Source organism: Lynx canadensis, chromosome C1, assembly GCF_007474595.2.
Source record: "Lynx canadensis isolate LIC74 chromosome C1, mLynCan4.pri.v2, whole genome shotgun sequence".
NCBI lineage: Eukaryota > Metazoa > Chordata > Mammalia > Carnivora > Felidae > Lynx > Lynx canadensis.
Window position 1 is genome coordinate 140652309 of NC_044310.1, and position 14750 is coordinate 140667058.

General features: G+C 40.0%; 1 protein-coding gene across 1 annotated transcript in view; it reads right to left on the reverse strand.

Annotated features, from left to right (window-relative positions):
- Positions 1–14750, reverse strand: part of RND3 (Rho family GTPase 3) — a 20099-nt gene continuing 5349 nt past the window's right edge. Inside the window, exons 3-5 of the mRNA XM_030326462.1 lie at positions 6776–6885; positions 3474–3608; positions 1–2033 (exon numbers count right to left, since the gene is read on the reverse strand). Coding sequence (XP_030182322.1) covers positions 1782–2033; positions 3474–3608; positions 6776–6885 — 497 coding nt within the window. The 3' untranslated portion in view covers positions 1–1781. The remainder of the gene's footprint in view (positions 2034–3473; positions 3609–6775; positions 6886–14750) is intronic.

Genomic DNA, 14750 nt, shown 5'->3' on the forward strand with positions numbered 1-14750 from the left:
CATGGTTACTTTTTTATTTGAAAGAAAAACAAAAGTATGTTTTAATAAATACTGCGGAAACATTGACCAAACGAACATACAAAGTGACTTCAACATTTAAAAAAATGCAACGCAAGTTCTGCTTTATAACAGTTATAACTTATTTTCTTTTTACAATATTTAAATACAGAAAGCACTTGCCAGCTATTTTGTAATACTGCCCAAAGCATAACGCTGCATCAATCAAAGCATATTATGTTGGTAAAACGTCTGTATTTCGTGGGAAATGACTGGAATGGTATTTTCTTGCAGAGACAAAACAAAGTGCTTGTAAGACAAAGGACTGAATGTTGTAATTACCTTAATCTCCTCTTCTGCTACAATTTAATGGGAGCACAGCTTCAACACTTCAAAAATGAAGCTTTATCACTGGAAAGAAAGCTCGTTTTCAACAAGCGCCAACAATAAACAGGTCAGATCTGGTTTCTCCTCTGAAAGAAGTTCTAAAAGGAACTGGTCAAAAAATATCTGTAAACTATTTTAAATGCTGATTATTTTATGTAACAACAGCAATCAAGTATTGAACACCGGCCTTGGCTGAATCTGGTTAAGTGAGGAATCTGGGTAAGCAATCGCTCTATGGAATTGCCCTAGTGTAGTGTCAGGACTGACATCACACTTTTCTTCTAAGGATTCTCTAAAGCTTAGGTAAGAAGGTCCTTCTCTTAGAGATGTTCTTTTAAAGAAAGTGAAATAAACCAAGAGTTATCAGATGCTGTCAACTTTGGAGCTTCATCCCAAAATAATAGGCCTTTTGCTTTGTACTTTTGGTAACTTAATTCCAGACAGCTTTACTCACAAACTGTGCTTTCTGCTACTATTCCTTCATTATCTCTTCAGGTGAAAAGAGTACCTACATTTTAGATATTTTCCCCCCTTGGATCATTTTATGACGTCAAACCAAGACACCTCTCATTTGACTTTGCACTTTCATCAATGATGGCAAAAGAAATCACACACCCTCTTTTCTAAACAGCGCACAAAAATATTACATTGAGCAATTTACCACTTTTTAATGACAATCACAATGATGAACAGAACCATCAGACTGCATAAAAACGGACACCTTTTTTCTATTTGATCTATTTGATCTTTGTAGTGCTGGTCTGCATATCTTGCAAGACTCCAAAAGCCTTTCTTTAGAACCATCTCGCTCAGCTATCTTCAGGAAGGCAAGATTTCAAAGCCTTACAAACTTTTCCTCTGGATATCCCATGGGTCCTGATACAATTTCCATTTTAATGATGAGCTAGGAGGAAATTAGATCACATCCTCTAGAAAACTAAACGCTAAGGTCACAGTGCCAGTTCCCCAGTGAGGACGGTATATTAATATATACTTTTTGTAAAGGAGATTAAAACATTTAAAAATTAAATCAAAGTAGAGATCCATGAAGAGATTGTAACAAAGAAAACAAAAACGCAAGCACCATTCAGAACGTGATTCTTCTTCTTGGAGGTCCTCTCGTTCCTCTTTATCTACTTCTAGCCCATTTGAATCTCTCTTTTTTGGCATATTTTTCAAGTCACACTTCAACACTCTTCAACGTATTCACTGAACTGCCTGTTCTACATGCCGAACCTAAGGACAGGATTCCAAAAAGATGAGCATCTTTCCAAACACCTCCTAAGCCTCCAGAATACGTGACTTTGGCTGTGCGCTTCATTCAGACTTCACCTTTCTGTTTTGCTGTTTGTGTTTTTTACACTAGACTTCCTTGTCCTCATTAAAGAGACAGAGATTCACATCACAGTGCAACTCTTCGCTTTGTCTTTTCGTAAGTCCGTAGCAACTGCAGAGAGTTCTGGTCTGCTGGGCATGTGTGAGATCCGCTTTGTGGCCCTCTGTGATTTGTTCCGCTTAACGTTTTTATTTGTCTTGTTTACACATGCCAAGGTGGCAACGTGAAAAATGTCTCTGACACTATTTTCAGACTGTAAAGCTGAGCATTCAATGTAAGTGGCTGCTCCAATCTGTTTGGCCATATTTGCCCCCTGAGAAGCAAAAGAATGGATTGCAATCAGCATAAGTCCTTGGGAAAGTTATAAAGTGTCTTCCTAATACCACAGAATAATAATGCATTGCAAAACATTTCAAATATGTGAGCTGTGTTTTCCAAGTGTTGCTGCAAAAAAACCCTCCAGTTTTTAAAATGCATTCTTTTGTAATAAATTATAACATATTATTTCATAAATATTTGCAGTCAAGACTCGGTCTTAAAATGTTCAGTTATCATCACTCAGTAGACAGTGCTTGACTTCCCAGAGATGTGAAAGCCTGATTTTTCTTGAGTCTAAATGGTGCTCAAAACTAGTCAATAGGCTGCATAAAAAACAAGGGTAAGGGGTGGAATTTAGAATCAAATTTGAAATGTATGTGATTATGTCTCAGGGCCAAAATAAACTGAGGAAATGAATAACACTGTTATGAGACCTATAACTTTGGGAAACACAAAGTACAGAATTTCTAAACATGGACCAGACAGACAACCAGGGAACACAGTAATAAGCATGTGTGCATCAAAATGACTTCTTTAAGTAGCTAGATTTTTATTAATTGCACATGTAAGACAAACATGACTACGGTATTTAAAATGATGAATCCTAAGGAAAATTCTAGCTATTTCAACATGAACTCTCTTTAGAATCTGGTTGTTAAGTTTTCAGAGAATGAAGTTCTGAAACAAATTCTTTCTAAATACTTGGGGGAGATGCCCACAGAAATGATGAATCTCTAAAAGACAGTTTTATGCAGTGTTCTACTTTACTGGCAATGTCCTTCTTAAGTATTTTATTGTTCTGCTGAGTGTAAAGTAAGATGACCTCTCTCACAGAGTATTACTGATTTGACCACATTTTCTCTTAGATCCATCTAACTTTAAACCCAGGAAGAGCTGCAGAGATATACAAAGGGTAGAATATGATCCACTGTTTATATACTCAGTAACCAAATATCATGTGATTACCCTACTGAATGACAGAGCATTTCTCATTTTAAAAGATGTTTTCCAAACTCATCTTATTGATGCACACACATATCCTTATCTAATCCTTATAAAGTAAACTACTAAACAAATATTGGAACGCTTTTTGAGAGGGTCCAGCATCAAGGTACCATCAAAATCTCAGCTGAACCCTGCCCCAGATCACTTTGCAGTCTTCACAGTCTGAGCTATAAGCTGTCATGAGGGGCTTAGATGCTCGCTGTAGGAGGCACCAGGACAAAGAATGCCAGCTCTTTCCTCCGTGTTTTCAGATGGTCCATCCGGGCACATGGGTCTCAGAATGCACCTTACTCAAGGGTTTTTAACCTGGAGCTGACTACTGGTGGAGCCTTTAGAAAAGCAGCTACTTTTTCCTTTATTTATAATGAGTGATGTTCCACTTTCGTCATCCTTTTTGAAATCCACATTTATACACTGACAACATACATACCTGATCATATGACACTGGTGTCTGTCTGTGATTTGAGAGCTCTACTAATGTACTAACATCTGTCCGAAGGTCAGATTTGCAGCCAACCAGCAGCATTTTGGTGTTGGGGCAAAACTCCTGGATTTCACCTTTCCACTGAGGGTGTGGGAAGAGAGAAGCAAGATGAAAAATTAGCATAGTGCCGGCATCTATATATCAGCAAACAATTCCTCCACTGGCAGACGTCGGAAATGGAGACTCAAAAAGAACATTTGAAAGAAAATGTCACTTCAGATGAAGAAGCAAACTTGCCTGTATCTTTCGAGTAGATTATTAAGTTTTACTACTTTTTAAAGTGGATTCATTAAGGAACACTTATGTATGTTATTATCTCTTCTCCCTCTCTGTGACTCACTACCTATCCCTAAGCAAGAAACTTGTTGGGTGGTGTCACAAGGTAGCTCCAATAATTTCTTAATTATTGGGGTATCTCTGAAGGATAAAAGTGCCTTAGGAATAATTATATATTCTAACACATGACTGTATCCTCAGATATGTTGAGCTGGTACTTCTCAGCCTGGAAGGTTGAGAATAAGGCAGAGCCAACACAAGCACAGGTATGCATTCACAAATCCCACCAAGAAAGGCTGAACAGCCACCATGTGCCAACATTTCCAATGAGATTTCAGGGACTGGAGACAGTGTTAATAACCAGAATGGCCTGCCTTTAAGGAACTTCCATTCAAGTGACTGAATCAACACAGATCATGAAATTTACAAAGGCCCATCTCTAGGCTATCGGGAAGGCCTCTGGTCCTATAGCTGATATGCCCTTGAGTTAGTTTTAAATTGCACAAGTTGTTTAATATTTCAATTTAGTCCAATTTGGCTAGCTGTTTTCGTGACCTGACAAGACTTATTAGAGCCTCCAGAAATGCCTAGGAGGGAATTCCAGTTGTCCTCTTAAAGAGTGAACAGCTGACTTTGTGTGGTTTCATTTCCTCAAGCTTCAGATGACCATCATGATGGGAGACAGGGATTCAGAGTGTTCCCAGGAGAGCTCTGGCTCCTGGGGATGGGGGAATGGAGAGCCAAGATCAGGAACCAGGCTGGCTCTCCCAGCCCACACACACAAGTACACATTAAGTGATCTACTAAGTACTATGGTCGTTACAAAGATGATTAAGACATAGCTGTGGGGGTGCCTGGGTGGCTCAGTCGGTTAAGCATCCGACTTCGGCTTAGGTCACGATCTCACGGTTCATGGGTTTGAGGCCTGAGTCGGGCTCTGTGCTGACAGCTCAGAGCCTGGAGCCTGCTTCAGATTCTGTGTCTCCCTCTCTCTCTGCTCCTCCTCCACGCACGCCCTGTCTCCCCCCCTCTCTCTCTCTTTCACACACAAACACAAATAAATAAACATTAAAAAAAAAAGAAAGAAAGAAAGACATAGCTGTGGAATCCACCCAAGAGCAGGGTTGACAAAGTCATGTATATAATACTAGATAAGAGGGACATCCTGCCAGAGTCATTTACAAGACCACTAAAGGGGACATCTCCAGATCTAGAGGTGTACTTTGGGCAGACAAAAAGGTACAAACATGCTTTCCACAAGAGCCTAATTTTTCTACCAAATCCCTCCTTCTCTCCTCCCTTCCTTCCAGAGTTATTTAGAAGCATCTACCATTTGCTAGATGACACTGGAGTTCGAACTGCAAGATGAATTGAAAAAGAAAAAAAGATCTATCCTGCTTTATGTCACTCTAAACTCTTTGATATTCGAGGACTTGAAGACTCAATTAATCAAGACAAACCACTGCACGGGTTATCATGAGCCTTAAACTTCACACAAATGTAAAACACATTCATTAATATCTCTAAGGCCAAAGTCACTATTCATTAGGTCTTAGAAGACAAAAGCAAAATAAAATAAGAGCAAGGCTTTTGATCATAAATTATGCACAACCTGATACTACATCAAGTAAAAACTCCAGTAAATAAGCAATCTCTTTGATCTACAGACAAGCAGTAGACATGTCGTTATGTTGTTCTTCAGCGGTGTAATGACTTTGGTTTCCTTCTGCATGTCTAGCAATTGTTTACAAGCACTGAAGATAAGAAAGGTGTATTCCTGCCTGAATCTGACAAACATTAGCATTATTTGTGTTAGATAACACATTACTCAAAATTGAAAGGAGTAAAAAGAGCCTTTGATCTTTCAAGAAATTCTTATTTCGTTGAGCTAACTAACTGTGTTTGTCATGTTCGGTAAAGAGACCAAGGTGAGGGGGGGAATAAATCACCTTCAAATCCTCATTTCATAATGACATCCAAGATGAGCAGTCAAACATAATAGGGGAATGTAAACTAATAAAAACACACAAAATACAAACACATTACCTTGCTCTCAACCACGGCCTTTGTCGTAGCCTTAGTGCATGGAGAAGAGGCAGGTGATCTACAGAAGGCTCTGACTCTGAAACCTCACAGCACTCAGGCCAGGACTGAGAAAACAGAGAGTGGCAAATACACGCTCATCCATGGACAAGCCTACGCCTTCTGTGACCAGCCGGGGGCTTAGTCCTAGGTTGGTGGCAGCCCAAAAACACTCCTCTCCCCGACTGGCCTCCCTAGGACTTATGATCTGTCCTACAACAGGCTCCCTTCCTCCTGACCTCTCCCTAGTTCCAGCCCGAGCTTGCTCAGGTCCCTTCTCCACCTACAGAACCTATGAACCTCCAGAAACCAAATGTGTTCTCTATAGCATGTTTACAACTACTGTTTTTATCACTCTCTGATATCTATCTGATCACTCTTCACCTTGTCTAATGTCTGAAAACACACCTCCACTCCTCCTTTAACAGTACTATTTCTAATAAATAACATCATAACCAAAGCACAGCTTCTTTATCAAAACAGCTATTATTACATTCATTTCAATATATGAACAGAGGTCAAATGTAAACCTGTAAACTAAGGCACAATCTATAGGAGAAATGAAGGATGGAAAAAGAAACACATGCTTGAGAGTAATCCAATATTAATATTTTTGGCTGCACCATTTTCACCCAAAGGGTAAAGACAGAAGCTTTTTAAAGGGCATGTACTTTCTTAAAATGAAGGAAAATTTTAAGCAGGTTCATGGTCAAAACTTTGACATATGTGTGTAGAAACGCTGCTGTAGTATGAGAGTGTTGTTTACAGCATTTTAATTACAAAATATGCAGCAAAGTATTAACTGGAGTGTTTGAGCTCCCCCAGCCAACCCCCGTCTCTGTTTTACAGATGGGCCAGCACCGAACTGTGCCATTGTCTCCAGCACTTGCCTTTTTTAGCACACTGTCCAGAGTCTCTGGTCTACTGATGTCAAAGCAAATCAGCACGGCATCTGAATCTGGGTAAGAGAGAGGCCGAACATTGTCATAGTAAGGAGAACCTGAGAAGAAACAAAGAAACACACATTTTCAGATAAAAATCCCATTTATTTGTCATCTACTAACTCTACCTTTTTGAGTTAAACCCCCTGAATATCACATGGCTCTATTCCCACCTTCTCAAATTCTTGGAGAAGAATGCAAACAAGCAACGGCCCAGTGGTAGTATATTCATTTCTACCAGAAGATAAGGAGGCCTCACTGGCATCTGTCTTAAATTCAAGGGGAGGAGCAAGGACTTTAAGCTGAAATCTGTATGGTTCAGGGTCCCCGAAGGCACCTGGGTGAAGTGTAGAGTAGAAGCATGAGGAGTCAGGTGGCCTGGGGTGCAAATCCACCTCCATCACTGAAGGAGGGGGGCAAGGCACATTTAGGGCTCTGTGTCTCTGATTCTTCATCCTAAAATGAAGATGACAACAATACCTACACCTGGGATTAAATGAACCCAGGCAATGACTGGGATTTAGTAAGGGACTGATAAGTCTCAACTATGGTTATGGTTGTATTGTTGCTATTACAAGCTGAGTGGTAGCAAGCACCGTAAATGGAGCTACTTCTTGGGAAAGAGACAAGACCTCAAGATCTCTCTGGTAATCGGATGGGATGAGTGGGGGAGGGAGGGAAGGGCCAGCTCCGAAAAGAGAACTGCAGTAAACACAGAGTCACCCTATCTCAGTTACACATTTGGATGAGCCACTGATTTGTGCGCTTGCTTACTTGAACTTATCCCCAAACCCTATGTGGACTCTCTTTCTGTTACAACTGAAGAATGTAATAAGTGCCATATTGGTCATGTCACTTTTCTATACAGTTTCATCTCTGAGAGTGACACTGAGGCATGATGCAGGGGTCTCGGCCTGAGTTAAATCCAGAGCACCCAAATGATTCAAGTTGCCAGCCAATTAATTTAACCACAGAAATGTCTCATTGTTTAGAAGAATTTCTATTTCTTTTATAATCCCAAAGGATGAGCAATTACATGAAGTCAATTATTGTACAATGGTGTGACTATAAAATTAAATACAGCTTGCCAATGTTATTTATTTTTTAAAATCATTTTCAGTATACTACCATTTTACAAGCATAGCATGAAAAATCATTTTACATCTATAGGTATTTGACTCCAGAGGAGAAGAAGAAAATCTAAGCTACCAAAGTTTTTTTGAAACCCAATTTCATTTTGACATCACTCTCCGTTTCTAGCAGAAAAACATGACATGTTGTCCCCTGATAAATCAAAACCTCGGTAGTCAAAGTCAGGAGGAGAGAAAGACTATAAAAAACCTTTTACAATAATCTTTTACAATTCTATCAAAACAACATTCTTCAGGAGGCTGCTCTTGAGACCTAGAAGTTACTGTGGTTAGGGTGCATCTGGTATTCACTATGCAACCCCAGGAACTCTGTGGCCTTTTCAATAGCTGCTTTCGGGATGGACAGTGACAACTCCAGGACAGCTGTGTCTACAAGCAATGAAGTAGGGAACGTTCTAGGAACCAAGAAGAAATCTAAACCAGAATTTTTCACAAGCTGCAGTAGCTCCCTACACACATCTGGAATCAGGACTCTGGTGTTACAGAGACTGACAACTGAAAGGCATTTTTCAAAAGCTTAAAGGGTTTAGAGTTAAAAAATATCAAGTCCTTTTAAAGGCATACTGGCTATTAAGGCATACTAGAACGGCACTGTCTCTGAAAATGAGTTGTGACTGCTTTTTCAGCCACTAGAAGAAATTTAAGGTCAAGAGAATAATTCACAAACAACTCACTAATTTAAACATTTTTGAAAGGCATCAGAAATGAGATGGCTTATCACTGTTTCTAGGTATAATGGTTATTTCTGTATTTGTTTTGTGAAGTTCAATCTCAACCTCTCTCATTTCTGTGTTCAAAGTTAGACTTTGACTCAGCTTCCTCTGTAAATAAAGTTAGGAAATCTTTTTCAAAGTGCACGGTCAGAAAATTCCAGATTACAGAGTGGTATACAAATACCAGACACATACACAAAGACTTCCTCTGCTCTTCCAAGTTAGTAAGATATGACATGACCCCAAATTCATAGAGTACAGCTGTCTGACAATTCTGATGGCCAGGACCCTAACAGGGCCTCAGAGATCTTTCTTGGAAATCACTCACATTACAAAAGACAACTATCTCACTGTGGCTACTTTCCAGCCTCAATCAGGCCAACTGGAATTGGATGAAAGGCATATCCAGGTGCCTTCAGAACATGACCTATGTCTGGATGAGAGTATTCTATGTAACAGAGAGTATACTGATCTCCCTGTACTAAGAGTTCTCTATGTTAACAATGGGAAGACCCAAAGACCATCTTTCCCAAATACAAACTTTAGGAAAGACAACCGGAGAATTACAAAGGTGCTAAAATAGAGTAACATCGGGACTACCAGTAAATTCCAGAGGAATGATTTCAGCATTTAGGTCACCAGGTGACCGCAGAGAATACTCCTTCCTCCGGTTGTGTCCTGGGTTCGCCTCTCCCACCCATTTTTATGGACACAAGGAGGATCTGGCTTTGTCTTCAGCCCTCAGTCAAAGCTGGAGATTCTTGCTCACTACTTTCTTTCTTTTTTTTTTTTTTAAATGTTTTTATTTCTGAGACAGAGAGACAGAGCATGAGTAGGGTAAAGGCAGAGAGAGAGGGAGACACAGAATCCGAAGCAGGCTCCAGGCTCTGAGCTGTCAGCACAGAGCCTGCCGTGGGGCTCGAACTCACGGACTGTGAGATCATGACCTGAGCTGAAGTCGGACGCTCAACCGACTGAACCACCCAGGAGCCCCAGTCTTGCTCAGTACTTTCAAGTGAGCTGCCTTCTGTGCTCAGTGGGTAAGCCCATATATCTGCAAAATATAGACAGTGGCCAGGCCTGAAAATGAAACAGTGTGCAACTGAAACCAAATTCTTATGGAGGTTTGTTTCTGCTTTTGTTTTTATTTGGTTTAGTATTTTGAATGAAAATACATTTGTGTGTAAAGGTTTTCATGGGAAGTAAAGCTCCTTGCTGGATGAAATAGAAGGGTGATTTTAAAGAGCTTTAACAAGACCCAATTAGGAACAACACTTTGATCCTGTCTTACTACTTTTGCTAATGAACGGTACTTTTAGGTCAACAAGTGTCCAAAGGTGGTAATAAAACTGATCCTCACATTTAGTACTTATAGGTGTAATTTGTCCAACCACGAACTACAAGAGTGATTTGGCATTAAAAATAGAAAGTCCATTTCTTCATTAAATTTTTGCTAGGGTAAGGTTAGAACTTTTTTTGGATAGAAAAATCTGCCTCTATTGTTTTGTAGTAAAGAAAAAAAAAGACAAAAGACAATACAGGATTATAAGAGAATTGTTCTACTGGGAAAAATCTAGCAATTCATCAGCGAAGCAGGACCTTCAGTTAAAAAAAAAAAAAATCCTGTGTGATTTGACAGTGTTCACTCTGTGTTTAAGCACTTTGAATTCTTCCCTATCTATAAAGCCCATGCTACTACACAAAGGAAGTGAGAAAAGCAAAGCAGGAGAGTCAGGGTGTAATCACTGACATCCGGGGATAACTCTCCAGCCAAGGAGAAATGAAGAGGAATTCCAGGAATGCCCCTGTGAAGTGACAAGCAACATGGAAAGGCAGAAGTGACACCAAAGTGAGGAGCAGAAAGCAAGCCGATGAAATGGACAGTATCTGCCTCGTACTCCTATATCCCTCCAGAAAAGTCTTAAAACATTCTGCTAGCCAAACGGCAAAAAAAAAAACAACAAAAAAAACAACAAAGAACAAAAAAACAAAGAACAAAACAAAGCAAAACAAACAAAACAAACAAACAAACAAACAAAGTCTATAGATTTAAAAGATGCACGTGAAAAGCTTCCAGGGTAAGTGTAGAACTGAACATGGCACACAGAAGAGCGCCAATCATTATGTAGTCAAGTACTGAACTAGAACCACCATACATGGTAGGTACTGAGGTACATATGGTGGGTGCTCCAGTATCCTGGAATGTTCTCAGGCCTAATTCAGTTAGTCTAAGCTTTGCTTGTCAAATACAACTCGTTCTCAGCATGTGAAATGGTCTCCATGCATATGGGAATTTCCACATGCTGCAAGTCTCTTACACTACCTGAAACTCTTAAGCACACAGCACCATTCCAAAGTCCTTTCTAATCACCTATCAGAACACCAAAAGGAAAACTCCAGGAAACTCTATATTGTAAAGAAACAACCATGGCCCATGTGTAAAATGTGCCCACCCCCCCCAACGCCCCGCCCCATATAGTCAGAGGGCTTTGCTCTGGGTAAACTGGAATAAGTGCACGTTTGGGGTTCTCTTGAGTTCAAGTTTGGCAAACATCAGCAAAGTTCCAAAAACGTTTTTGAAACTTCAGGTCTAACCATCTTTGTCTTCAGGATCATTAATTCTGGGTGACAGCAATACTTCCAGCCCAAGAATAGTCACCAAATGCCTCACCCAGAAACTAATTCTGCAGACACATACCTGCTTGCTTAAGTCATCCTTGCACAAAGATAGAACACACCATATATGCACATACTTAAATGTATATGTAAGAAGATTCATGCCCAAAAGGGAGGCTTTATGGAACCTTTTGTAAAATCAGTTCAAACGCTGAGGCTTTACAGGAGCTTGAGAACTGCAAACCCTTCTAGTTGAATATTTCATAATTGAAATACTCTTTTCCTTGAACCTGAAATTGAAAAGCTTCCCCTTCCCCAAAAAGAAATCCCTACCAAGAACAGTAAAATTTGGAATGTTGTATAATTTTGGCAGAGAAAACATATTAACTTTTGGTAGTTTTAGTGACTAGCAAGAGAACATCTGTACCAGAAAGCAGCTACCATGCGAGCCTCTATGATCTGCCCAATTATTACCAGATTCCATTTCCTCATGCCGTCTCTACTCAGAGTGAAAGCTTCAAGTCAGCAATAATCTCAAGAATGTGAATCAAGTCTGGGCAGAACTTTCGTGTCTGGCTCAGTACAAGACTCTGTTGAATTCATTTTCCCAAGGAGTCTGAAGGATAAGCGCCATGCCTGTAAAAATGCAGCAAACATTCCCAGAGAGGCTATTTCCTTTATTTCTTTATAGGTTCAGATTAACAGGAATTATGAACAGATTTTATGAAAATGTGAGGGCATTTCTGTGTTGCTACAAAAATACAATCTATGTTCTCAATTTCTGGGGACAATGCGGTTACATAGTTAGAGAAGAGGTCAAAGAGGTAGAAATGATTGCTATTTTTGAGCTTTACATAAAGCTTTAGCTTAAACTTTAAACTCCTAATCTTATTGAGATACTTAAAAAATAGAAGAATAAAAATACTTTATGTAAAGTAGAACCATGGGAGGTCACAGAACTTGAGGGATAAGGGTAGACAGGCATTTTAAAAATTACATTATCATTCTGTAACAGATTGAAGATTTTGTGTTTTATATTATACGTAAGTGTGTGATTCCTTGGAGGAGAGGCCCATGAGCAAGTCCACCTTGCCACATGCTATGTCATCAGGCTCATTTTTCAAAACCAATGTATACAACACCTGCTAAAACTTCTGAGGCAGCTTACCCTCCATCCATGTCAATGAAGTTTCTGTTTTGTCATGGGCGTCTCTGGGTAAAGTTGCCAATATATAGTAACTGAGAAGATGTTTAAAGGGCATCAGGGGCACCTGGGGCACCTGGGTGGCTCAGTCTGTTAAGTGTCAGACTCTTGATTTAGGCTTGGGTCATGATCTCACAGTTAGTGAGATCAAGCCCCATGTTGGTTTCTGTGCTGACAGCGCAGAGCCTGCTTGGGATTCTCTCTTTTCCTCTCTATCTCTGCCCCTCCCCTGCTCATGCCTGTGCATGCATGCTCTCTCTTTCAATGAATAAACATTTTTTTTTTTAATTTTTTTTTCAACGTTTATTTATTTTTGGGACAGAGAGATACAGAGCATGAACGGGGGAGGGGCAGAGAGAGAGGGAGACGCAGCATCAGAAACAGGCTCCAGGCTCTGAGCCATCAGCCCAGAGCCCGACGCGGGGCTCGAACTCACGGACCGCGAGACCGTGACCTGGCTGAAGTCGGACGCTTAACCGACTGCGCCACCCAGGCGCCCCAATCAATGAATAAACATTTTTTAAAAAACAAATAAAAATATAAAGGGCATCAGAAAATGGCTAAGGTACTACCAGTTCAGCAGGCATAGCCACCAGCTCTCCAATGAGCTAACTGGAGAAACTACTGGTCCTTGGTGTCATATCTACATGCAGGAACTGGATTAATGAGGAAATATCTGGCTATTTCAGGTGGCATCAGAATAACTAAACTGGATATCTCACCGAAATGTGCAACTTAGCAAGAAACAAGATCGGGGGGGGGGGGGGGGAGGGGGGAACACACCAGACTAAATGAGATTTAAAAATAGGTCTAGAGATAGATAAGGACTTAGAAAGAGAATTTATACCTTTTTTTTTTTTTAAAATACATGGTGGACAAATCTCCAAATGTAGTTTTATATATTGCTTATTGGAAATCACCGTACAAATTCAGAGCTCTCTGTTTTGCCTTAATCCACATCTCTTACAGAGTTTCAGTGTGAAAACTGCATGGAGCCTGGTTTTGAAACACTAAGCTAGTAGGGATCATTACCACCTTATGATCTAACTGGTTTTCTGCAATTTGTCCCTTGATATTCACATCACAAGTCCTCGTGCTTCTTTGGCTTCTTTGTAAATTCTCTCTCTCCCTTTCTCTCACAAGGTCAAGTTAAGTGAGAATTCTTCAACTTTCAGAATCTTGTTTTCACTGATAGCCCTTAAGTGTAGGCATGTTTCCAAGTGGGAGGGATGTTAAAGACTTCTTAAGAATTCAGTCAACTTCTAGAGATAAGGATGGAATTGTGGTGGGCTTCAGTGAGAATGAGTGAGAATGAGTCAGGGGGCTTGGGCTGGCCCCATGGCCCTCAATTACTCTTTGGATCTTTTTGCTGGGAGGTGAATCTAGCTTTCAAACCTTTAGATTCACCCTCCTATAAACAAGGACTGCAGTACCAAGGAGGAGGCCATTACTACCTTGCGGGCAGGAACTGCTTTGCAATATACCCTCCCTTGCTCCCCCGCCTCTACCAGAATTCCTGCACACAGAATACCCTAAAAAGCATTTACTGGTTTTATAATCATTTCTGTAAGTCTTGCCTTGCTATGTTAATTTACATGTCAAATCACAAGAAAAGGGACCAATGAACTATTTATTTTGAAGCTGCTTTTCTGAACTAAATACATACTAATCCCCAACATTGCTGCAACACTTCTTTCTCTGTAAAGCAATATTTCAGTACAGTGCTTGCCACAAAGACCATTTTTCAAATGTGATGTATAAGGTACAAATACAATATGCATTGACTTGTGTTTGTAGAGGAGTATGTCCTCAAAGTCAGGCCAGGAGTAATTAAGATTTCTCTTTCTTCCTTTGTCCTATAAGTCTAAAAATTAAAGAAAACTATATTTTCTGTTACTCTGCTAAAAACTAATACAGGAAGTGCTAACTTTAGCACTCATGGACTAAAAGCAGCTTGCATCATGACAAGATTCAAAACAGTGTTCATGAGGCAATGGCACAGTTATTGTAGAGGAAATTTTAGCAGCTGAATTGAGTAGTTTATAAGTAATAACATGCCTTAAATAAAGTGGACATTAACGTGCATTGGTTAAAAGCTGGCATGAACGATTATTACTCCCTAAATTGCGTGTGCTGAAATTACACTGCAATCAAATCACTTAGGAAAAGATATGGTGATCCTCAAATGGCTGAGTTTCCATTATTAGGAGGCATTTGGCTTCATGCTACAAACTGCCTCC